Here is a 25,126-nt window from a genome sequence, read left to right as displayed (position 1 = left end):
TGGCAATGGACTCGCCATACTTTCCTGGTGGGGACGGCCCCCCACCTCCTGCATCTGCATGTGTTAAAGTCTGCCTCTTGCTATGAAGCCAACTTCTCAAAGGTCCTTGTGAACCGTGGGCTCCTGAATTTCCAAGACGATCAAAGGTAAGATGTGCAGTTTCCCTTCCTTGCCTGGGAAGCCCCTCTTCTCCTCCCGCTCTCCTTGCCAGTCCCGATCTGATAAATGAGGAAAAACACTTCTGCACTTGGTGCGGAGGCTGTCGCTTTGTTATCTCTAGGGAAGTGGCTCCTAGGACCATCCCCCTATTCCCAGTCCTCTGTGACTGTATGTGTGTTTGATGGTGAGGGGGAAGGTACCACAGGTAGCAGGGTCACCCCCAGCCTGCCTTCCTTATCCCCTGTGCTCCCCACCCCTGTGCTCATCTGTCCTTCCGTCATTTCTACTGCTTCAAACCCCAGGCACTCTGTCCGTCTTCAGCCACCTTTGGTTAGGAAGTTGGGGCAGGGATCCAGGAGGGAGTGATGGAGGCTGAGCAAATGGGGTGGCAGGGAGGGTCGACAGGAAGGTGTTTGAGAGCTACTAAGGAAAGGGACTCTGCCTATTGGAAACAGCACCACACAGCATCCTGGGCCCACCTGGTGCTGTGGCAAAGGTACAGGTTCTTTACCAGGAAGACGTAGGACCAGCCCTGCTGCATTATGGCTTTGGGGTCTTGAGAAAGTCATGTAGCCTCTCTGAGGCTCAGTTTCTTCCCTGTGAAATGGGGACCCTAAGAGGATCAGGTAAGAATTCAAAGGAGCCAAGTAGGTCTTCAAGGAAATAACTGAAGGGATTCAGGTCTGGTCTGGTGGCAACCTGTCATCAGAAGGAAGGCCTGGGATAGAGTCCCTCGTGGAGGCTCAAGAACGCCATCCTCCTGCTGCCATCCTGGGAGATGGGCTTTCACATCTCCATTTTATAGCAAATGGGCTGTGCTTCTGAGAGGTTCAACACCTTGCCTGGGTCCACCAAGAAAGCAAGTAGCAGCAGGGAACCAACCCAGGAACGTCTGCCTCTAGGGTTGTGCCATTTTCAAGGCTCTACACTGTCTGTGCCTGGGGCTTGGGCCAGGCGGGGGCATTTGACCTGTGCGATCTCTCTGAGCCTGCCACATCCTCGAAGGCTCTACTAGAACCACTGGGACTCTGAATCCCACAGCCCCAAATAGCTTTCACCTAGACCTGCTCTCCCTGGTGGATTCTGCTCTTCCTCGAATGGCCCCATCCCCACCAGGCACCCAAGTTTGCAACTTGAGTGGTATCCTGACCACCTCCTTCTCCTTCCTCAACCACCTGGGCACCAAATTTTGTCGAATCCACTTTCTGAGTAGTTCTCAATACCGTCCCCTTCCTTCTAACCCCACTGGCTCCCCCTCTCCCCCCTGCATTCCTCCCATAGCTTTCACAACAGTCTCCCTACACTGGCTGCCTGCAGCCAGAGTGATTTCTGCAAAACTCCAGACTTGACCAAGTCACCTCTCCTCTTTGACCTTATACCTGTGGCCTGCAGGGTCTGGAACACCCCTCTCTACCAGGTCTCCACTGCTACCCTCCTAGGCCTTCCCACCTCAATCAGCCTTACTCAGCTCAGGAGGCATCTTTTCCAGAATGTTCTTCTGCTGTCTAATGTGGCCAGGTATACCTGCTCCTTGTCAGTAGCTACCACCTATACCATAATTGCCTTTGTCTCTCACAGCCCAGGGTGAGTACCTCGAGGACAGCCCCTGTATATAATTCCCCTCATGTCCCTGGGGTGAGCAAGGCACTTGGCGTATAGTAGCATCCAATGAGTATGTGGGTGGGTGGATGACTGGTTTGATTATGTTTAATTAGTAGGTATATATGAGGGATTTCTTATCCCTGCCAAGAAATACGTTTGCCTCTCAACAAAGGGGCCATTATTTAGAAGGTAATTGTCTATGATCTGTATCAGACTAGCAGGGTGAGGAAGGAGACATTTTTTCAACCCCTTAAAACCCAGCCTGAGGGGCGCCTGGGTGGCTCAGTCAGTTAAGTGTTAAACTCTTGATTTCTCAGGATTGTGAGGTCGAGCCCTGCATCAGGCTCCATGTTCAGCCCACAGTCTGCTTATCCTTCTCCCTCTCCCTCTGCTTCTCCCCCACTCCTCCTCCCTGCCACCACTCTCTCCCTCTCTCTCAAATAAATAACTAAACAAAATCTTAAAAAAAAAACAACCCATCCTGAAACAGCTATCTGTCACCCAGCCCCAGGTCTCAAGAAAAAGACAACCCCAATATTGCTGGATATATAGTCCAAGTCATTTTCCTTCTTCATTAAAGTCCATTCAAGAGCAAGCAGAGCCAGAGTGCCTTGAAAATCCAATTTTAGGGGCCCAGAAAGGCCCCACTGACCCCAAATATGTGCTCCTCTGCTGTCTAATGCCTGAAATGAGCCTAATTCCTCTACCTTATCTGATTCCCACTGGATGGTGAAGACTTGAAGGTTCACCATGCTTTGAAGTTTACTGAAATCTCTCACATCCATAATTTCTTTGGATTTTCACGACCCCATGAGCCTACACCCCACCCCACTGCATTTCAGAGATGAGGAAATCCAAGCTTGGGAGAAGTGAGTGATTTGCTCAAGTTCATCTAGCTGGTTTGTAGTACGTCTGGGACTAGAACATTCCAACATACCACAGCTGTTCCTTTCCTTGACCCTCAGTCCAGTTTCGAACCTTATTAGAAAACTCTCATGAGGCTTTTTTAGTTTTGTTTTAATGTCCTCCAGGTTTCTTCACTATTGAGTTACTCATTTTCTGTTCATAATTAGCTAGAATTTGTGGGGAACACGTTGAGACAAAGGAAATACCCAGTTTCCCATCACACTTTCACCTTTGAGTTTTAGCGTCCTTGGATGATTTTCTAGCTCTACCACTTCTCGGTTTATTAGTTGGCATATTGCTACAAATGGACTTCCCCTGTGTTGCTCTGCTGGGGTTACTGTAAGGAAGTAACACTGCCTGAGGCTGGGGGAAGGGGGAGCTTAAACAAAAGGAATGTACTATCCCAGTCTGGAGGCTAGAAGTCCAAGATCAAGGTGTGGCTCTTCCTCAGGGCTGTGAGGGAAGGCTCTGCTCCAGGCCTCTCTCCTTGGCTTGTGAATGGCCATCTTCTCCTCGTGGGTCTTCACAAAATCTTCCCTCCATGCGTGTCAGTAGCTATATCCAGATTTCTCCCTTTTTATTTGGGACACCATTGTGGATTAGGGCTCACCCTACTGACCCCATTGTAACTTGGTTATCTCTACAAAGACCCTGTCTCCAAACAGGATCACATTCTAGAATGTGGTTAGGACTCCCATGTACATTCTTCTTGGTGGGAGGTAGGGCAGGGGTGGGGGTCACAATTCAACCCAAAACATTTATTTGTGGATTCTTATTTTCTTCAATCCATCACTATCACTATTATTGGCCGAATTGTCCCAGATTTGGCCAGTGTGAGCCCTTGCAAGCTGCCTCATGTCCTTTTGACATATCCCCATGATTCGTTGAGCATTTTGTTACTGTCTGCCAAAAAGATGTTCCAGGCTCTATTTTCTCTGCCCCAGGATTAGAATCAGCTGCTTTTTCAAGAAGTAATGTTTTTGCTAGGTTTGCTCATTGCTACTGGTATGTCATTGTTTCTAAATGATTGTATATATATATATATATATATATAATCACTGATACCTCTGTTTCCATTCCAACATCCTTGGGTTCATTCTCTCCTTCCCCCTTTCCATATTTTCAATGCCCTTCCCCAGTAGCAAGAAACCTAGCTCCCATTGTCCTTATTTGCAGAGACCTAGAATGCAAGAAGCCTGTTCTTTTTAAACCGTTGTCAGTCACTTATCTGTGGTGTGAATGCTTTTTTATTGCCTTTCTATAAAATACTAGGTTCACATAACAAGGGACAGAGGGAGTAAGGAGGTGCTGGGGACTGAGGAGGATCCTCAGGAAAGAGAAAAAGAGAGAGTGAGGGGGACCTAAAACTTCCATTCTATGAAGACAGCCATGGAACCCATGGAAGAAAGACTTCTCTTCTGCCTGCTTGCCAGGAAGTGTGTGCAGGGTAGGAGAAGGACTGGGGGAAAACCCACTGTCCCCACTTGCCTCTGCCCTCTCGGGTTCAATTTGGTAAGTCAGACTGTTGGATTAAAGTCAGCCCACGGGAGGGAGGCAGGTGAGGTCTCTGAGAGTGAGTGCGGCCTCAGGAAAGCCATGAGGCCCCCGCCATTTGAGCAAAAATTTGGAAGTTTCCTCAGCTTCTGCTACCTACGTTTTTCTTTAGTTCTTTATTGAGATAAAAATCTATATAACATAAAATTCATTGTTTTAATGCCTTCAACAATTTATTTATTTGTTTATTTACTTACTTACTTATTTATTTATTTATTTATTTATGTGAGAGAGCAGGCAAGCAGGATGAGGAGAAGAGGGGGAGGGAGAGGAAGAAGGATTGAGAGAATCTCAAGCAGACTCCTAGCTGAGGGCGGAGCCCGATGCGGAGCTCGATCTTGCGACCCTGAGATCACGATGAAATCAAGAGTCACACGCTTAACCGACTGAGCCACCCAGGTGCCCCAATGCCTTTAAAGTGTACAGTTGAGGGGCGCCTGGGTGGCGCAGTCATTAAGCATCTGCCTTCGGCTCAGGGCGTGATCCCCACGTTCCAGGATCGAGTCCCACATCGGGCTCCTCCGCTGGGAGCCTGCCTATTCCTCTCCCACTCCCCCTGCTGTGTTCCCTCTCTCTCTGGCTGTCTGTCTGTCACATAAATAAATAAAATCTTTAAAAAAAAGAGTGTACAGTTGAATGGCACAATTGATACAACCCTCTCCACTATTTAATTCTAGAACATTTCTATCACCCCAAAAAAGAAATCTCATCTCTCTCAACTCCCTCTTCCTAGCCCCCCAGCACCCACTAATCTCCTTTACATCTCTATGGAATTCTCACTCTAAGCACTTCTTGTAAATGGAACCCTACACTCTATGACCTTTTGAGTCTGACTTCTGTCACTTACAAAGAATGTAACCGTACACTTCATTCCTTTTTACAGCTGAATAAAATTCCACTGTATAGCTAGGCTGTTTTTGTTTATACGTTCATCATCTGATGAACATCAGACTGTTAACATTTTTTTGGCTACTACAGAAATTGCTGCTGCGAACGTTCGTTGGCAAGTTTTGGCGTGAACATGTTTGCAGCTCTCCAGAGTCTGTACCTTGGAGTTGAATTGTTGCATCATTTTGTAACCCTATGTTTGACTTTTTGAGGAACTGTCACACTTTTCCACAGTGGTTACACAATCTTACATTCCCAGGAACAATGTATGAGAGTTCCTATTTCTCTACCAACACTTATTTTGCTTTTTTTTTTTTTTCCCATAGCCATCCGTGTGAAGTTCTATCTCACTGTGCTTGTGATTTGAATTTCCCTAAAGACTAATGTCGAGTTATCTTTTCATGTACTTATTGGTCATCCATATATTTTCTTTGGAGAAATATCTAGTCAAATTCTTTGCTTATTCTAAAATTGGATTATTTGTCTTTTCACAAGTGAAGTTCTAAGAATTTTCTGCAGCATCTGTCTGGATACTGGAATTATCAGATGACTTCCAAATATTTTCTCATGCTACGTGAGTTGACTTTTCACCTTCTTGATAGTATCCTTTGATTCACAAAGTTTTTTTTTTTTGTTGAAGATTTTATTTATTTATTTGAGAGAGAGAGAGAAAGCAACAGTGAGAGAGGGCACAAGCAGGGGAAAGGGCAGTGGGGAGCGGGAGAAGCAGGCTGCCTGCTCAGCAGGGAACCCGATGATATGGGATGTGGGGGCTGGATCCCAGGAACCCGAGATCATGACCTGAGCTGAGGGTAGACGCTTAACTGACTGAGCCACCCAGGCACCCCAATTCACAACGTTTTTAGTTTTAGTAAAGTCCAACTGTTTTTTTGTGTGTTTGCTTGTGCTCTTGGTATCGTATCAAAGAAACTGTTACTTAATCCAAGGTCATGAAGATTTATACTTATGTTTCCTTCTAAAAGTTCTATAGTTTTAACTCTTACATTTATGTTAATTTTCATATATGATGTGAGGGAGGGGATTCAGCTTCATTCTTTTGCATGTGGATATCCAGTTGTCCCAGCACCATTTGTTGAAAAGATTATCCTTTCCCATCGAATGCTGTCTTAACATCCTTATCAAAAATCAATTCACTGTAAAGGTGAGGGTTTATTTCTGGGCTCTAAACTCCATTGATCTGTATGTCTATCCTTATGCCCATACCCAAACCATCTTGATTTCTTTAGTTTGTAATAACCTGTGAAAGTGGGAAGTGTTAGCCCTATAACTTTATTCTTCTTTTTCAAAATTATTCTGACCATTCTGGGTTCCTCAAATTTCCGTATGAATTTTAGGATCAGCTTGCCCATCTTCCTTCTCTTTCTTAGCCTTTCACTCCCTCACTACTCTCATATTTTTTTAAAAGATTTTATTTATTTATTTGACAGAGATAGAGACAGCCAGCGAGAGAGGGAACACAAGCAGGGGGAGTGGGAGAGGAAGAAGCAGGCTCATAGCAGAAGAGCCTGATGTGGGGCTCGATCCCATAACGCTGGGATCACGCCCTGAGCCGAAGGCAGACGCTTAACCACTGTGCCACCCAGGCGCCCCACTACTCTCATATTTTTAACACCCTATATGGTAGCTCAGGTTTCACCTGAAAAGCAAAAGTGGAATCAATGGTTGTGTGACCATGAGCGAGTTCCTTCACCTCTCTGTACAATATTATAATACTTACAGTACAGGGTCATTAGTGTAAAGATTAGATTAAATGCAGTAATATATTAAAGCTCACGGAAGAGCCCGTGGATTATTTAGTCATCTCATTGGCTTGTGAACAAGTTGTTGTAATAAAAATAAGAATGGCCACCTTTTGGGGGGGGCACTTGATCTATGCTGGACTGGGAGCTAAGCACTTGACATGAATTATCATGTTCGGTCCTCATAAAAACCCATGAGATGAATATTGTTATTTCCCTTTTTATAGATAACGACATGAACAGTAAGGCACAGAGGAATTAAGTAACGTTCGCAATGCAGTTAAAGAGCTGAACAAAGATTTCCATCCTGGCAGGTGACACTCAAATCCAGAGGGTGGTCCTCCTGGGCCATGGCTACTGGGTTTAGGGAGAGGCTTAAAAGGGTGGGTTCTGGGCTAATGTCCAAGAAGTGGGTCTTAGGAAACCTGCAGGTGCTTGTCACCTACCACCTGGAATACAGCAGGGGCACCTCAGATTCTGCTACTTCCAGTAGATCAGGTGGAGTGGAGCCAAATTAACCTCTCCTGGCTCCTGCCCCAGTCCCTCATCATCCCTCCCTTGGACAGCTTCAATAACCCCCAGCCAGCCTCGCTGCCCCAGTCCCTTCCTACCACACCCACCAGTGGATCCAATCATGTCACTAGACCACAGATCTGACCTCTTTTAACTCTGCATGTCCCAAAGCATGGGTGGCCCTGCTGCCGCCAGGATCAAGGCTGAGCTCCCAAGTGAGACGCACTGCATGTTGAGTTCATGTTGAGTTCAGACAGATCACAGTTCAAAATGCCGGCCCTACCCTTATCTGACCACGAAGGCTCAGTTGCCTTGGGGATGAAGTGTGGATTTCCAAGAAGAGGGATCCGAAGCCCTTAGCAAGTTCATAGGCACACTGAGCTCTGCCCCTCCGCTGCCCTCCTGCCCGATCCAACCCACCCTACCCTCACAACTGTCTACTTTTGCACCATTTAGGGCCATTGAGGCCAACTGTCCCTTTCTGGAACATGTCTTCGAGTATTTGAAGTCATTTCTTGTCCAAGCTAACAGCCCACTTCTTCCAGTCGTTTCTCACTAGAATGTGTCTTGGAGTCCCCTCACCCCCTTGGCTACTGTCCATTGGCTGCTTTGGGTTTGGTGTGACATCATTGTTCTTGGGGCAACTCACCCAAGAGAGGCAACCAGGGCAGCCGCCCTTGCTGCCGTTCCGGGCAGGACCACTGCTCCCTGCTCACTCCCCTGTTCTACTCCTCCCAGCTGCCCACTTAGCCTCCAACCTCCTCCTCCCTCCTCAACTTATATCTTATATCACTCAATCTTATATCACTACCATAAATGTAAAACCCCTTATCATAGAGGGTCACCATAATAAGACATATTTAAATTAAAGTAAAATATGCCCGTTTCTGTATCACATGGTAATGTGGCTGCCACACTAGGGGAAACGCAGATCCGGCCACATCCCACTTCTCAGATGGAGAAACCATGGTGGGCAAGGGGCAGAGTCTGAGCTGGAGCCCGGGGTTCAGAGCACTTCACAGGGCCCCCCTTCTTTCTCCTTTTTCCTCTTCACCTCCTTCCCCCAAGTCTGCTCTGTCTGTCCTGCTGCTGTCTGGCCCTCCTCTTCCCGTCTCCCTCTCCCTCCCCCTTCTCCTCTCCTTTCTCCCTTCCTCTCCTCCCCCACCTCTTCTTTCTATTTGAATCCTCCCTTTCTATTCTGCTTCTCTTTTGCTTTCACCCAAGACTTGGCTTTTTTTTTTAAAGGGCTTTGGGGGGAAAAATGGGGCATCTGGGTAGCTCAGTCAGTTAAGTGTCCAACTCTTGATTTCAGCTGAGGTCATGATTTCAGGGTCATGGGATAGAGCCCTGCGTGGGCTCCAAGCTCAGCAGGAAGTTGGCTTGAGGTTCTCTCCTTCTCCCTCTGCGCCTCCACCACCCAGCATGCTCGTGCTCTCTGTGAAAGAAAGAAGAAAGAAAGAAAGAAAGAAAGAAAGAAAGAAAGAAAGAAGAAAAAAGAAAAGAAAAGAAAGAAGGGGCCTTGATCTCTAAAGGATGTTCCTAACCGGAGGGAAACACCCCACCCAAACCCTCCCACCCAATGACCTTCTGCCATGCCACTCACTTGGTTGCAACATGAGGACAGCACAGGCTTCCTCCCCTGTTCAGCCCTGTCCTTGTTCTTCTCCTGCATACTGCTTCTGCCTGATGTCTTCCTGCTCCTGCCGCACTCTGTCCCAGCACCCCCTGCGTCAAAAAGTCCCAACTGGATTGTTGAGAAGCACACCTTCAAACGGATGTCCTAAGATGGAATCACGGGAAGTCCCTGCGTGTAGAAAGGGCATCTCCTTTAATGTCCCCCATACTCTGCCAGGTGAGGGTGGTCACAGCTGGCTGCTGAGAGGAAGGTGCAAAGCTGGTGAAGAGTTGAGTGGGACACTTCAGTATTTTCCACTCCCTGAAGATGGGCAATGAAGAGAGCAGGTGCCGCTGGCCTCGCCCCCATCAGAGGACCTGCCTACTGCTCCCCCGTGTCCACGCCGATCCCAGTCATGCTGGGCAGAGATCACATGGGAGTCCTTGGTCCAGAGGAGAGCGACTCAGAGTTGGTCCATCATATATTCATTCTACAAATACTGGCCATGTGATAGGTGATCTGCTTGGGAACTGGTGGGCGTGGAAATGGGACATCCATCTGGGTGTTCACGGTCCCATGGGAGACACAGACACACAACTGGCTGTCATCTGGGTGACGTGTGACACTGTGCTCCTCCATGGGTGTGTTGCTGTGTGCCCTGGGTGGCCAGAGCAGGGAAGCCAGTGAAAGCCGAGGATTTATTTCCAAGAGAAGTGGAATGGAGAACATTGGAGGGAGGGGCTGGGAATGCAAGCAGCAATGACAAAGGTCCAAATATGGGGTCCCAGCCTGGGATCCTGGAACGGGGGGCAGAGTGAAGTGGGTGCCATATTCCTCTCTGTCTGTCAAGGTCACCTCAGTCCCTAAGAACAGCACTGCTCATTATGACCTACAAAGCCCTCCTGTGGCTACCAGTTTCCTGACTGTCCAAACCTCAGCACAGCCGTCAGCATCAAGTGCATCCCCCATTTTCCTGCCAGCAGAGCTGGCCAGTTCCTTCAATGTTCCCCCCTTCCCACCTACACCCCTTGTCTCGGGTTGGGAGCCTCAGAACTGACCCTGGAAGAAGGATTCACGGGCAAGTGCTTCATTAGGCAATGCTTCTAGGGGAAATCAACAGGGCAGAGAGGAAGCAGGATCCGAAGGGAAGGGGGTCAGTGGAGGGAAACTGGCTTGACCCGGTCGGGATCTCAGGAAGCAGTGTAGGTCATGCTGCATCTGGAGTCTGTGTCCCTCCAGCAGACCTATGCCAAGGGCTGCCCCGAGGATGTAGGTTTCTAGGTACTTCCCAACTTTCACAGAGCCTGCCGCGGCTAGGCGGCTCCGGCAGCTCGGGCCCTAGAAATGCAAGGCCACCAAAAGCCAGTGTGTGTGACCAAGGTGAAGGGGTGCAAGGGCATATGAACAAGGAGAGCATCTGTTCTGCTCCATGTCCACTCGGTCAGCACCTGTAATGGCTTATTACACACACTTGCTCGCCTATCTGTCTCCCCACCGGAAGCCTGGCACAGACCACAGAGCCTAATAAGAGCTGGTGAACGTCAACTCAGGGGAATGCACCTGGGGGGCTCGGTCCGCTGAGCATCCGGCTCTTGGTTTCGGCTCAGGTCATGATCTCAGCGTCTTGAGATCGAGCCCCGCAACGGGCTTCCCGCTGGGTGTGGAAGCTGCTTGAGATTCTCTCTTTCCCTCTCTCTCTGCCCACCCCCGAAAGACCTGGTGAATGAATGAATGAATGAATGAATGGAAGAACATAGGGTGACTTTACCCATTTTCAGCTGAAGAAACTAGAGCTCAGGTAAGGGAGTGACTTATCCAGGATCACACAGGGAACGAACCGCACGCCAAGAATCCTCATCAGCCTTCTGACTGCATCCAAAGCTTCTGCACTTCAGTTGGGTGGGGCAGCCCTCTCCTCCCCCAGCCTTTGTTAGAATACACCACATAACCCCTGACTCAGCTAGGCAACAACTTCCCCTTGGCAGAATTCATAGGCCTCGAGGAGCTCAAGGCAGGCTGGAGGGGGTGGGGGGAGGCCCTATCAGAGCGTGTCTCCTCCCAACTGCCCTTATAAGAGGCAGAGGGAGGTTGGGGTGGTCTGAAAGGAACCTGGCCCTCTCCTCCTGCAACCCCAGCTCTAGGTCCTGAACTCCATCTCCAGGATATGGCAGGCCTTGCGACCCTTGGGGCTAGCCTCCTGCTCCTGACCCTGTGTGCCCACCACCTTGACCCTGCAGGTAAGACCTCCAACCTCAGCCCAGCACTCTCAGGCGGGACAGTCATGCCAAGAGCACTGCGGGGACGGCACAGCGGAGCGGGGAGGACTAACCAGGCTGGGTCTGGAGGGGAATCCTGAGGAGCAGCTGTGCAGGGACTGGGCTGGACATGTTAGTGTAGGGGACGTGCTCCATCCCCAAAGCCCAGGGTCTCGGGCAGGCTGGAAAAGAACACGGTTCTCCTCTCTCCCGTCTTTTAGGCTCTGTGTCCATCCCCTCTTCCTGCTGCATGTCCTTCATTTCCAAGACAGTTCCCGAGAAGCGAGTGGCTAGCTACCAGCTGTCCAGTGCGAGCGTCTGCCCTATGGCAGGAGTGATGTGAGTATCTCCCTCTCCCTGGACGCCTGGCAGGAAGGGGCAAGGACAGATGAGCCTCCAGGCTCATTACATATGCTAGGCACTGTTTGGGGACGTATAACATGATCTTAACTAACCCCCCAGACCATTGTGTGAGCGATAGGATTATTCCCATTTGACAGAGAACAACTGAGGCTCAAGGTCACTGGGACTCCAAATAACTTCATAGCTTCCTCTCCCACAAGGCAGCAAATGGGAGCTCACTCTGTAAGAGCGGCCTGCTGTAGAAATGTGACCTTGGTATCATGAGCTATTTTGCCTCCTGGCACTAGAGTCGGCTCCCTAGCCTGGCACCCCCTAGCTCAGAGCTGGCTTGGCAGAGGGCAGCCCACCGCCCCCTCCCTGCTGCGGCATCTATGTCACCTTTCCCTGCATGGCATGTCAACTGGAGGCATCTGCCTTTTTTCCTGGGGGGTTTCAGTGCATTTTCTCCTCTCCTCCCTGTGGGTAGAGATTGGGTCTCTCTGTTCAGATCCAGCATTACTAGAAGACAGGGCCGCCCCCCTCCCCCCAATCAGACAGGGAGGTTGCCGAGTATGCGCAGAGATGCAGACATGCGGGTGGAAGACCATGTGTCAGGACCTTGCTAGGAGGCCCCCAGGCAGCAGCTTGCAGGCCTCCACACCCACCTCCTCCTCTGGGGAAGTGGTCTGAGGTCCCTGCCACCTCTCAAGTGTGCCCTTGTCACCCTTCCCACAGCTTCACCACCAGGAAGGGCCAGAAGTTCTGTGGCGACCCCAAGCAGCCCTGGGTCCAGAAGATCACGAAGCTGGTGGATGCCAGGCGGAAGAAGGCATCCCCTACTGTCAGGGCAATGAGCACCAAAGCCCCTGTGCAGGGGAGCCCTGCCAACACCACCTCCATCTAACCACCGCCCAGCCCTCCACCTGGGGCCCGTGAACCAGCAGTGAGGGGGAGAGCGAATGTTCCCTGTTTCCTAACATCAGTCTATAAAACAAAACCCAAGGCAGGGGAGGCCTGCTCTGGGGGGCTGAGCAACTGCTCCAAGCGTCCTGGGTCCCTTACCTTCCCTGAGCTGGAGAAGAAGATTCTGGAAGGAAAGGGGTGGCAGCCATTTGTCCTCCTCCTGAACTGGCACTGGCCCTTCTCTGCTTCCCAGGCTCCATCAGAACCCAGGTGCATGAGGCCCAACCTCCAGACACACTCAGGTGGCACCGAAAAGCTTAGCCTATGGCTGGCTTCTGTGGGTCCTCTGGGCTTGCGGTGGGACCCTATGTGCTGTCTGCCTGTCTGTCTGGGTCTGGGCACCTGGCAACAGCTGCAGCTCGTCATCACATTGCCGATGCCCCCAGCTTGTCCCACTTCCAGAATCCCGGATGAATAAAAATCCGAGAAAATTCAGGGCTCCGTTGCCGCATGCTGCCAGATCCCGCCCTTCCTTGCCCGAATCTCATGGGCTCTGCTTAATGAAGTTTTTAGGGACTCATTGTTTTTGGTAATGAAATGGAGCTGGAGGATCAGGATGAGGGGCCAGCCTGGATAGTTTCATTCCTTTGGGAAGATAGGGTTTGGAGGAGGCGGTCCGCTTTGTGGCCGGGCCTGCTCCGGGCTGCTTTGGGGACGAAGACCTGTGCCTTTAAGACTGGTCTTTCCCTACATTTGGGAGATGGGAAGACAGAGTGGGGGCTGGGGGGAGGAAGAGGGATTCCAGGGTTTGTTTGTTTTTTCCCTATGTATGAGATACCAGTGATGTAGATGTCATGAGCGTGGAAACACTCTCTTCTCAAATAACAATCCAAGTAAAATGTGATGTCCTTTTGAAGGTGATTGTGTCTTGCCTGTTCTCTTCCTGGAGAGACAGGGTTGGGGTGTGAGCAATGGAGTGTGTGGCCCAGAGAGCATCCCGAGTTACCCATCGAAGCGAATAAAGACAGCCTGAGCCCGGGGCAGCCTAGGAGAAGTCTTGGCCTGCTCTTGGGAGTCCTGTTGTGAACTTTGTAAAACATTCATGCACAGCTGGATTCAATCAAATTTTTAAAAAAATTTTCAACCAAGCGCATTATTGCACAAGGCCATGAAATGAAAAAGACGGCCTCTGGCTTCGAGAATTAGGGAGAAAAATAACACACACACACACACACACACACACACACACACACAAATCAAGAGCAGTTTAGTACCAATCCTAGCTTGTCAGCTGCATGACCTTGACATGTGTCACTTAAGTTCTCTGAGCCTCAGTTTCCCTCATCTGTAAAATGGGGACAATAAGCCCTTTCCACTTGGGGTTTTCCCTGGAAGCAGACCCCGAAACAAAGATTCGAGTGCCCAGATTATGTGCGGGAGGTACAGGGAGTAACCTCAAGAGAATGGGGAGGTGACGCAAGGCAAAGGAAGGTAGCCAGCAAGGGAGCATCATCAGTCAGAGAGCAATTAGAGCTGAACCCTCCGAAAGGTGATGTGAGACCCAGCTCTGTGGGTCACTGCCAGCTGTGGGGAGGGGGAGCAGAGCAGCTCTCCATGGCTCCAAACAAGCCTTCGGACTGCATGCAGAGCCCACCGAAGGCGTAGCCAGAGGCATTCACTGTATAGCTGCTCTCGAGGTTCTTATAACTCCACTTAGAAGCGGACCGGAGCAGCGCTCGCAGTTCAAAGGAGGGGACGTTCTGGTGTGTGTCGAGGGGCGCCTGCAGAAATCCTTAGCACAGAGTTGGCATCTGGAAGGTGACCAAGATTTCACTCTGGCGGGAAGAGCGTATCTGTAGGGATGGAAGAGAGCTGGAGCATTCAGGGACGAGAGACCGAAATGCAGATAGACAATGGCCAGACCGTGGATGACAACAGAACTCTGACCCACGGTCCTGGCAGCAAGCAGCCCAGAACCATCAAGACTTGGTTGGAGATGCCAGCTTCCTATTCCCCCCCCCTTTTCCAACTCAGGACCAACCAGAGAGCCAACTATATTCCCAAATCAAACACACAAGATGTTTGTTTCTCCGTGCCAACCATCTCCAACTGAAACATGCCTGTGCTTCCCCTTTCGTCCACTCTGGGGCTCCCCCAATCCCTGGCCTGTCTGTGAGTCTCTGCCAAACACAAGCGAGAGTGGCTGCCTCTCCTGCTGTAGCAAGCTCTGAAAGAAAAACGTGTCTGTCTTCCTCTCGGTGGTCTTTGTTTATTTCCACAAGGAACTTGTATAGTCTGGCCTCACTTTGCACATCTGTAAAATGGACACAAGAGAAGGGTTTTTCTCATGGTTGACTGTGAGGACTCAGTAAGGCATGGATACATGGGAACCACTTAGCTCAATGCCCGGCACATAGTAGAGGCTCAATAAATAAAGCCCAGCTGGGGGGCAGAGAGGATGACACTGGTCTTGCTGGGGTCAGGGCATCAGGCTGACACTTTTTATTTTTAATTGAAGTTTAAGTGACATTTAATACTCTGTTAGTTTCAGGTGTACATCAGAGTGATCTGATATGTTTATATATTATGGTATGGTCCCCACAGTAAGTCTAGTTACTGTCACCATACAAAGTCATTACAAGATTCCCACGCTGTACGTTACATCCTCAGGACTCATTTACTCGATGGCTGGAAGTTTGTACCTCTTAGTCCCCTTCACCTCTGGCTGACACTTCCATGGCCATTCCAGCAGGCCCTATGGCCCTGCTTCCCCCCGTCTCATTTGTCTGGTGGCCTTCTTTTTTTTTTTTTAAAGATTTTATTTATTTATTTGTCAGAGAGAGAGAGAGAGCACAGGGGAGTGGCAGACAGAGGGAGAAGCAGGCTCCCCACCAAGCAGGGAGCCCGATGTAGGACTCAATCCCAGGATCCTGGGATCATGACCTAAGCTGAAGGCAGATGCTTAACCAACTGAGCCACCCAGGTGTTCTTTGCTGTTGGCCTTTAAATGTGTCTGGAGAAAGAAGGCACTGGTCAAGATGATGGCCACTGGGCCACTTGAACTGCCCACCAGAAGTCTTGCCCTGCCTTTGTCTGGCCTTTCTCCAGAATGTGAACCATGAACATGGATGGCCAGTTTTTGTTTTTGTTTCTGTTTTTTTACGATTTATTTATTTATTTGAGAGGGGGAGTGGCAGAAGAACAGAATCTTCAAGCAGACTCCCTGCTGAGCTCAGAGCCCCACAAGGGGCTTGATCCCACGACCATGAGATCATGACCTGAGCCAAAATCAAGACAGGGTCACTCAACCAGCTGAGCCCCCCATGTGCTCTATTGATGGCCAGTCTTACGTGATGACATGATACCCTCCTGCCCTGCTTCTGCACAGGCCACCAGCACAATGACACCGAGTCACCCACACTCTTTCTCAAGCTCTCTTGGGAAGGAGACATTCCAGAGCTGGAGAGTGTGCTAGGAGCTGGTCAGGGAGGACCTGGGTTCAGTTTGTGGCCATGTTAGGGCAAAGTTGACCTGCGTTTGGGAGAGCACCCCACCTCCAGCAAAACCTGTCGTATGATTCATTAAAAGTGAGTGCAGGGGCACCTGGGTGGCTCAGTTGTTAAGCGTCTGCCTTCGGCTCAGGGCGTGATCCTAGGGTCCCGGGATCGAGCCCCACATTGGGCTTCCTGCTCTGCTGGGAGCCTGCTTCTTCCTCCCCCACTCCCCCTGCTTGTGTTCCCTCTCTCTCTGGCTGTCTCTCTCTCTGTCAAATAAATAAATAAAATCTTAAAAAAAAATAGTGAGTGCTAAGCTCTTTCCTCAGCACACAGCTGGTATGTCAAAAGGTTCTATCGTAACCCAAGAGCAGAACAGGAAGGGAGCACTTGAGTCCTTGAGGCCAAGGGGTGGGAGAGAGAACGAGATACCTAACAGCCGTTCTCCATCCTGACTGGGCTTCGAATCAGCTGCGAACCTTTAAATACAGATTCCTGGGCCCCACCCCACACCCAGTGACTCAGACTCTTGCTGGAATGCGGCCGGGAAATCTGCAGTCTTTTAAAAAGTTGCCCACATCGGTGCACCCACTGTGGAACACAGTATGGCAGCCCCTCAGAGAATTAAAAATAGAACTTCCATATGGTCCAGCAATTTCACCTCTGGGTACTCGTCCAAAGGAAAGGAAAACACTAACTTGAAAAGATATGCACGTCCCCATGTCCACTGCAGCCCTAATCACAAGGGCCAAGATATGGACGCCACTTAAGTGTCCACGGATGGATGGGTGGATAAAGAAAAGGTGATTCTATATATGCAATGGAACATACTACAGCCATAAAAAATCCCGCCGTTTGTGAAAATGTGAACGGACCTTGAGGGCCCTAGGCAAGGTGGAGCAAGTTAGGCAGGAAGAGACAAATACTGTATGATCTCCTTGATACGTGGAATCTTTTTATGTTCAATTAGGCAACACATAGTACATCATTAGATTTTGACGTAGTGTTCAACGACTCATTAGTTGTGTATAACACGCAGCGCCCATCACCACACAGGCACATGAAAAAATGTTCAGCATCACCAGCCATCAGGGAAATACAGATCAGAACCACAACGAGATACCACCTCACGCCAGTCAGAATGGCCAAAATTGACAAGACAGGAAACAAGTGTTGGTGAGGATGCGGAGAAAGGGGAGCCCTCCTACACTGCTGGTGGGAATGCAAGCTGGTGCAGCCGCTCTGCAAAACAGTCTGGAGGCTTCTCAAGACCTTAAAAATAGAGCTACCCTATGACCCAGCAATTGCGCTACCAGGTATTTACCCCAAAGATACAGACGTAGTGAAAAGAAGGGGCACCTGCACCCCAACGTTCACAGCAGCCATGTCCACAAGAGCCAAACTGTGGAATCTTTTGGGGGAAAAAATGAACTCACAGATACAAAGAATGGATGGGTGGCCACCAGAGGCAGGTGGGGCAGGCGCGGGAAATGAGTGTGGGTGATCAAAAGGTACAGACTTTCGGTTATAAGCCGAGTAAGTCCTGCGGATCCCATATACACCACGGGAACTGGAGTTAATGAGACCATATGGCATATTTGGAAGTCACTAAGGGAGTATAAAGTTCTTAGCACAAGGAAAGAATTGTAACTATGTGTCGGGACCGAGGTTAACTTATTAGCGTGATCATTTCACAATATATACATAAATGTATATACACCTAAGACTAATATGACTTTATATGGTTTCAGTTGCTTCTGCTTTTCAGGTGTCGGCTGCAGTGGAAAAATAAAGGTGGGGATGTCATTATGTCTTATATTTGTTCAAAGCCTTTGAACTTTCTGAGCTTCACCCCTGCCCTCCATCCCCTCCCCTCCTACCACTCTTTCCTCTCCAGCCCGCTGAGTTTTCTTCTCTCCCAACCAGCCAGCCTTCCTACTGGGCTCAGCAAGTCTCCATGCATCTGCTGAGAGGACAGTGCTTCTCGACGGTGATGACGGCAGTCCCTGCCCGGCTGTCCCTGCCTCCAGCAGATTGGTTCCTCCGAAAAGGCAGCTTCTCCGTCTTCTGTCTTCTTCCCTAACCCCACTTCCTTCTTAGAAAGAGGAGACTGGTTTGGCAGAGGGAGATGTTTTGCCGTCGGAAGTGCTGGAATCTGCTATTCGATCTTGCGAAGCTATTTGTTCCACAGAATTCTACGGCTTTGTTTCTCTGGGTTGAACCTCTCTATTGAGAGTTATCTAACGTCCCAGAATGACAGGTCTGTCTGTTTCCAGGAAACACCTTTGTTCTGACTCCAAGATTTCCTTCTCCTGTGGGGTGGGTTCACGGGCTCAGCACACACAGGACAGCGAGAGGACCCCCTGAATGCTCAGCCTTGCGCCACCCCCCCCCCCGCCCTCCAGCTCCCCCTCCTCCTTAGCTCCCACCCAGTCCCATCTGCAGCTTTGCCGCTGCTGCTTTGCCATGGTCAGATCATGTCTTTTTGGCCTCTGTGTTTTCTGGTTCCAAGAAAAGATATCCTGTTACTGTTTTTCTCTAGAAATCACATCATTTTCCTGGCTTTCCAACTGCTGAGCAGTGAAAGCCCTACAGAATACACACGTCTGGGCAGACGCTGTGGTTATGGCCTGGTCACAAGAGCGCCCAGGAGAGGGTCACCAGGAGAAACTTCTCGTGGGCCTCAGAATGAGGAAGAGCTGCCTTCCCCAAGTAAAGCCACGTTTGCTTTGATGTTTTTAAGACACTGTGACTCATGGGACTGATTGCATTTCCCTTTTCATATCAGCTCTTTGAGAGCCGGCCGGCTCTGGCAGCCTGGACAGGTGTTGCACCTTACCTACCCAGCCATTATTTGCCCTTGGCTTTGATAGTTTCCCTTAATTGCAGGGTGGTTTTGGCTCCAGGACAGAGTCTGGAGCAAGCTAACCTTGAGTCCCTTTCTCGGGGGGGGGGGGCAGGGGCCAGGACCCTAAGACGCTCCAAGGCAGAAGAGGGAACAGGCGTGAGACAGACCTGCCTTTGAAACGTGGCTCTCCCCCTTGCTAGGTGTGTGACCTTGAACAAATTACCTGCCCTCTTGGAATCTCAAGTCCCCTGGATGAAGAGCGTTGGCATAATAAAACCTCCCTCACGGGACTGCTCTGGGGTTAAATGGAGTAACTGATAAGACACCAACGGAAACAGGTTTGTCTTTTCCGATTCCGGGGACCGTGTTTGTCTTTGCTTGACTTCACTCTGCGTCTATCAAACCCAAACTAGGATGGCGCCTACAGCTGCCCAGCTCTGGGAAACCCCTCCACTCACCCTGGGCCCCCTTCTGGCCTCTCTCTGATGTCCAGGACCATCAACAGAGGGTGCATTTCCGTTTCACTCAACTTTGGTCTCGTTTGTCCACCATGTATCTGCGGAGCTGCGGGCAGTACCTGGGTGCCTGGTGTAAACCCAGCAAACGCTTGTTACATAAATGGATTACAGACTCTGTGCCAAAAGCTTGTGAAGACAAGCAAGAATCCTTCCGGGCTCCTTGATGATGAGTTGCAGGGGTGAGGTAGGGGTGCAAATGGAGAGTAACCCGCACGTTGTCCTTCAAGGCTAAGTGCAAAGGTCACTTTCTTTAAAGGAAGACCCTTCTGACCCCTTGGCTGCATTCAGATTCCCTCAATGTACACTCCTGAAGCTCCGAGCTATGCTTCTCCTTCGAAGTACACGCCCCAGGTATAAATCATAATTTATTGGGTAATTGTTTTCTGCTTGAGGTCTACTCCCTCCACTAAAACATACACAGCAGGGACCACATCTGTCTCGTCTGCCTCTGGATCTCAGCATCTAGGACAGTGCGGAGAACAAAAAAAATCGCCTGTCGGGACGCCTGGGTGGCTCAGTTGGTGAACCGCCTGCCTCCAGCTCAGGTCATGATCCCAGGGGCCTGGGATCGAGTCCCCGTCGGGCTCCCTGCTCAGCAGGGAACCTGCCTCTCCCTCTGCCCCTCCCCCCTGCTGTGCGCTTTCTCTCTCTCTCTCACACACACACACTCTCTCTCTCTCGCTCATAAAAAAATAAAATCTTTTAAAAAAAAATCTGTTGAATGAATGAGTCAGTGAAGAAATGAATGGAGAGAACGCACCATCCAAGAAGGGAGGCAGCCAGGTAAGCTGATGGGTGTGGGAAGTGCCATCTGCTATTCAACTCTGCGCAATGTGGAGCCAGAGGAAGGAAGGGTGGAGGAAGGCTTCCCCGAATAGGTGACACGGATCAGAGACGCGGAGGGTGAAGTCTATGCAGACACAGCATGGGGCGTTCCGCCCCCAGCAAAAGAATATTCCGTTGCAACCCTAAGTCCACATGTAGTGGGTACTGGCAGTGCCCAGCCCACATCCCCTCGGCACCCACCTTCTGTTCCCCCATTCCCTCCGTCCTCCATCCACATGTGCCTGGGGTCCTGCACCTGAGGTCCAAGTACCCAAGGTCAGTGCCCCTGGGCCGTGGAGGGTGCATGTGCCAGCTCCCAAGCTCGGCCGCGGTGACTCGGCTCGCATCTACACGTCTCCAGCGGGATCGAGCCCTGATGCCGGCAGCGGGAACCCGCTCTATAAGGCGCCCTTTCTTCACTGGCTGCTTTCCCTTCTCTGCCTGAGTCCTCTGCACCTCTGCTGGCATTTCTTGTGATCTCCAAAATACCATGTTTGCGCTCAAATCCTTGCTCAGGATCTGCTTCTGGGAGAACCCAGTCAGCTCAGGCTGCCATAACGGAATACCACAGATAGGCGTTTTTAAACAACAGACATCTATTTCTTACAGTTCTGGAGGCTGCAAGGGCCAAGATCAAGGTATCAGCGGGGCTGGTTTCTCCCAAGGCTTCTTTTCTTGGTGTGCAGGTGGCCACCTCTTCGCTGTGCCTCCAAATGGCCTTTTCTCTGTGTGCACACATCCCTGGCATCTCTCCCTCTTCTTATAAGGACCCCGATCCTATTGACTCAGGGCCCTACCCTTGACCTTAATTACCCCTTGAAAGGTCTTATCTCCAAATACAGTTACGTTGGGGATCAGGGGACACAATTCAGTCTATAATGAAGGGAACCAGGGAGAGCAACTCAGCTAAGGAAGATGGGCCTAGAGACACAAGCCAGAAGAGTGACAACAAAACAGCAGGCCTGATTCTGGAAGCGTGTCCAGAGTAGTTGGGAATGCAGATTACAGTCTACACCCTGGGAACCATGCGGAATTGACGGTTCTGAGAGAGCCATACACACATGGCCAGAGCCCAGCCACCAGGCTGGAGGGTAGGGGGCACGGGCTTCAACCATAGGGAAGAGGCTGGGGGGAACAGAGCAGGAACCAGGATTCACTAATTTATCCACCGTATCATTTCCTTCTCCTTCACTAATGTATTGAAATATCATATGCATAATCCAGAAAAGCACATAAATCCGTAGAGAACAGCTCAATGAACTGTCACGAGATGAAAAGGTACACCAGTGCCCTGACCAAGGAGCAGAGTGTATCAGCCCCCCACAGAGCTCCCCTTGGGCCTCTCTTCCCCTTGCTATTTCCCAAAGGTAACCACCATTCTGACTGCCATCATTACGGGTTTGCTCTGATGGTTGGGAACTTTATGCACATGGGATCCTGCAGTATTTTTCTTTCCTATCTGGCTTCTTCTTCTTCTTCTTTTTTTTTTTTAAAGATTTTATTTATTTATTTGACAGAGATAGAGACGGCCAGAGAGAGAGGGAACACAAGCAGGGGGAGTGGGAGAGGAAGAAGCAGGCTCATAGCGGAGGAGCCTGATGTGGGGCTCGATCCCAGAACGCCGGGATCACGCCCTGAGCCGAAGGCAGACGCTTAACCTCTGTGCCACCCAGGCGCCCCTTCCTATCTGGCTTCTTTTCCTCAACATAATACATGTAATTATAGCCCATTCTCATTGTTATACGGTGGATGATGTTAATATGCCACAATTCATTTCCATTCTACCGTTGACAGATATTTGCGTAACTTCCAGTTTGGGGTTATTATGAACAATGTCTTTTGGCAAACACACGTACACATTTCTGATCAGTATATTTATATTCCTAGGAGTGGAAGTGCCTGATCACAGAGAATATGTACATTCGACGTTAGTAAATACCGCCCATTGCTTGCCATTCCCACCGTGGTATGTTTCCGGGGGCCATGTCCTCACTGGCTCTTGGTATTTTCCATCTTCTTCACGTTAGCCATTCTGGTGGGTACGTGAGGACTACCATATTGTGGTTTAAATTTGCATTTCTCTAAGGTCTAATAGAATCAGGCCTCTCTCATTCATCATTTGGGTTTCCTCCTTCATAGAGTGTTCAAGTTTCAGGCTTTTTTTTGGAGGGGGGATGTATAGTTTCTTTTTATATTCTGAATTCTAGCCCCGGATACATGTTTTATTAGTTTCTTAGATCCTCCGTAACAAATTACCCCAAACTGGGTGGCTTAAAACAACGATGTTTGTCCTCTCGTGGTGCTGGAGGCTGGATGTCTGGAATCGAGGTGTCGGCAGGGCCGTGCTCCCTCCAAAGGCTCTAGGGAAGAATCCTTCCTCCCCTCTTCCTAGCGTGTGGTGGCTCCCGGCACTCCTTGGCGCTCCTGGCTAGTGTTTGTATCACACCAGTCTCTGCCTCTGTCCTTGCATGGCCTTCTCCCTCCCTGAGTGTCTCTGTGTCTCTTCACATGGCCTTCTTATAAGGACATCAGTCACTGGATTAAGAGCTGGAAGGGAAACAACTCTTCTGTTTTATGTCTACTCACTACAACACTCCACTCTCAAGGCTTCGCTTCCGACGCCCCATGTGGGTTTTCCTCACCCCCAGCAATTCTCGGACACCAGCTGGGCATCCTGCAATGTAACTCAATCCTGACGCTATCTACCGGGGGATTGCATCAGATCCCACAGGTGAGGGGCTCAGCCCTACCAGGCCGCCCCTCCCTGCTTCAGTGGCCAGTTCCAAGTCCAGGTCGGTCACCTGTGCTTCTGACCTGCCAGTGGTCGATTGGAGGTTCCCGTGATCCCCTCCTTAGGGTTGGTAATTTGCTGGAGCAGCTCACAGAACTCAGGAAAACTGGATTTATTCACTAGATTACCAATTTATCCTAAAGGATCAAACCCAGGAACAGCTTGATGGGAGAGATGCAGAGGGTAAGGTATGGGGAAGGGAGCTGAGCTTCCAAGCCCTCTGGGTGGGAGTGGGTGCCCCACTCTCCCAGCACCTCCCTGTGTTCACCAACCCAGAAGCCCTCTAAGCCCTGTCCTTTGGGGATTTTGGGGGGAGGCTTCATTATGTAGGCATAATTAATTAAGTCATTGGCCACTGGGGATTAATTCAACCTCCAGCCCCTCTCTCCTCCCCAGAGATTGGGGGGTGGGGCTGAAAGTTTCACTCCTCCAATCACCTGGCTGCTTCCCCTGGTAACGAGCTCCCTCCCTGTGGTTTTATCCTGGGGCTGTTCAAAAATGACCACGTTAACATCAACACAAGTGTGGTTGGAAGGGGCTGGTTATGTGTAAAAAGATGCTCCTTTCGTCTTTATTGCTCTGGAGCTATTTCAAGAACTGAGGACAAACGACCAAATATTAGAAACAAAAGATGCTCCCATTGCTCTCCCAGCTTAGAAAATTACACGGGTTTGGGGCACCTGGTGGCTCAATCGGCTGAGCAGCTGACTCTTGGTTTCAGCTTAGGTGGTGATCTCAGGGTGGTGGGATTGAATCCTGTGTCGGTCTCTGCACTCAGAGAGGAGTCTGCTTAAGACTCTCTCTCTCTCCCTCTGCCCCTCACTCTCTCTCTCTAAAATAATTTTTTAAAAAAGAAAGAAAATTACAAAGGTTTTAGGAGCTGTGTGCCAAGGGTTATAGACCAAATATGTATTTATTATAAACCACAATATCACAAGAGCCCATCCCTATCCAATATGACCTCCTCTTAACTAATTACACCTGCAAAGACCCTGTTTTCCAAAAAAGATCACATTCCAAAGTTCTGGGTTGACATGAATTTTGGGGACACACTCTTGAACCTAGTATAGACATATTGCAAAAATCTACCCAACCCCCCCCACCTTTTCACTCTCTTATTGGTGCCTTGTAATGAATAAAAGTTCCAAATTCTAACTACAGTCCAATTGATCAACCCTTTATCTGCCCCTTGTGGTTAGTGTTTATTGTGTCCCATTTATGAAACCTTTGTGTCCCCCCAGCACACTGCAGCTGCGGAAGCAGGAACTGATGTGTGAAGATGGTCAGTAGGATGGTGTGGGGCAAATTGAAGGCATGGGTGAGGAGGCTTATCCTGAAAGAGAGAAGGTTCAAGGACAAACATAATAATGGTAGCAGGTGCCATTGGGGCCCCACTCATATCCCCTTATCACTCACTTCTGTGAGTTAAAGGCTGTAATTGAGGACACCTGCCCTGCCTGAAGGCTATACCCTGATAGCAGAGCGCTCTCAACCTGCTCCTAGAACAAGACAGAGATGTGGGATGCAGCCCTCAGCCAACGACATGAAGGGAGGCGGAGGGTTAATACCCCCACTTCCTCACCCCACAATTGGGCCAACTCAGGTTAGTTCTGCACGGGTCCCCCGCGTCCCTCAGAGCTACCAAGCTTCAGCTGCCTGGGGCAGTAACCTGCTTGATCACCCACCCCCGTGTTGGTGCCCTCCCTTCCCCACCTCCTGCCCGCTCTCCCCAACTGGTGTCTTCTGGAATTAGCCCCTTCACAAATTGCTTATGCTGTGGTCCTTGTCTCAGCACCTGTTTTAGGGAAACCCAAACTAAAACAATGGTTTTCAAATCTGCCAAAACCTCCATTTGCTCACCTTCCAAAAGAAGAGAAGAGAAATCAGGCATTTTTGAACAGACTAGAAGCAATGGAAATATAGATTTCAGCTAAATTTTAAAAAGAACCTAGAAGAATTTTGTCAAAGTCAGAGCTGTCTTAGGTTGAGACAAGGTCAACAGTGAGTTCAGAACCATAGTCAGAATAGTCTGGATGACTGAGGCGTTGGGAGAGGGGGTCGGTAATGTTTTAAAGGGTCCCAGTTAGGGGCACCTGGGTGGCACAGCGGTTAAGCGTCTGCCTTCGGCTCAGGGCGTGATCCTGGCGTTCTGG

At 49.9% G+C, this 25,126-nt stretch overlaps 1 protein-coding gene across 1 annotated transcript; it reads left to right on the top strand.

Annotated features, from left to right (window-relative positions):
• Positions 1 to 15: 15 nt before the first annotated feature.
• On the top strand, positions 16 to 13,418 carry CCL24 (C-C motif chemokine ligand 24). Its single transcript, XM_026516027.4, has 4 exons — positions 16 to 146; positions 11,133 to 11,234; positions 11,474 to 11,591; positions 12,330 to 13,418. The coding sequence occupies exons 2-4, from the start codon at positions 11,162 to 11,164 to the stop codon at positions 12,496 to 12,498; spliced, it is 360 nt and encodes a 119-aa protein (XP_026371812.1). The 5' UTR covers positions 16 to 146; positions 11,133 to 11,161; the 3' UTR covers positions 12,499 to 13,418.
• Positions 13,419 to 25,126: the final 11,708 nt, after the last annotated feature.

The sequence above is a fragment of the Ursus arctos genome, unplaced genomic scaffold (assembly GCF_023065955.2).
Source record: "Ursus arctos isolate Adak ecotype North America unplaced genomic scaffold, UrsArc2.0 scaffold_2, whole genome shotgun sequence".
NCBI lineage: Eukaryota > Metazoa > Chordata > Mammalia > Carnivora > Ursidae > Ursus > Ursus arctos.
Note: the sequence above shows the minus strand (reverse complement) of the source record. Positions and strands in the feature narration are given on the sequence as shown.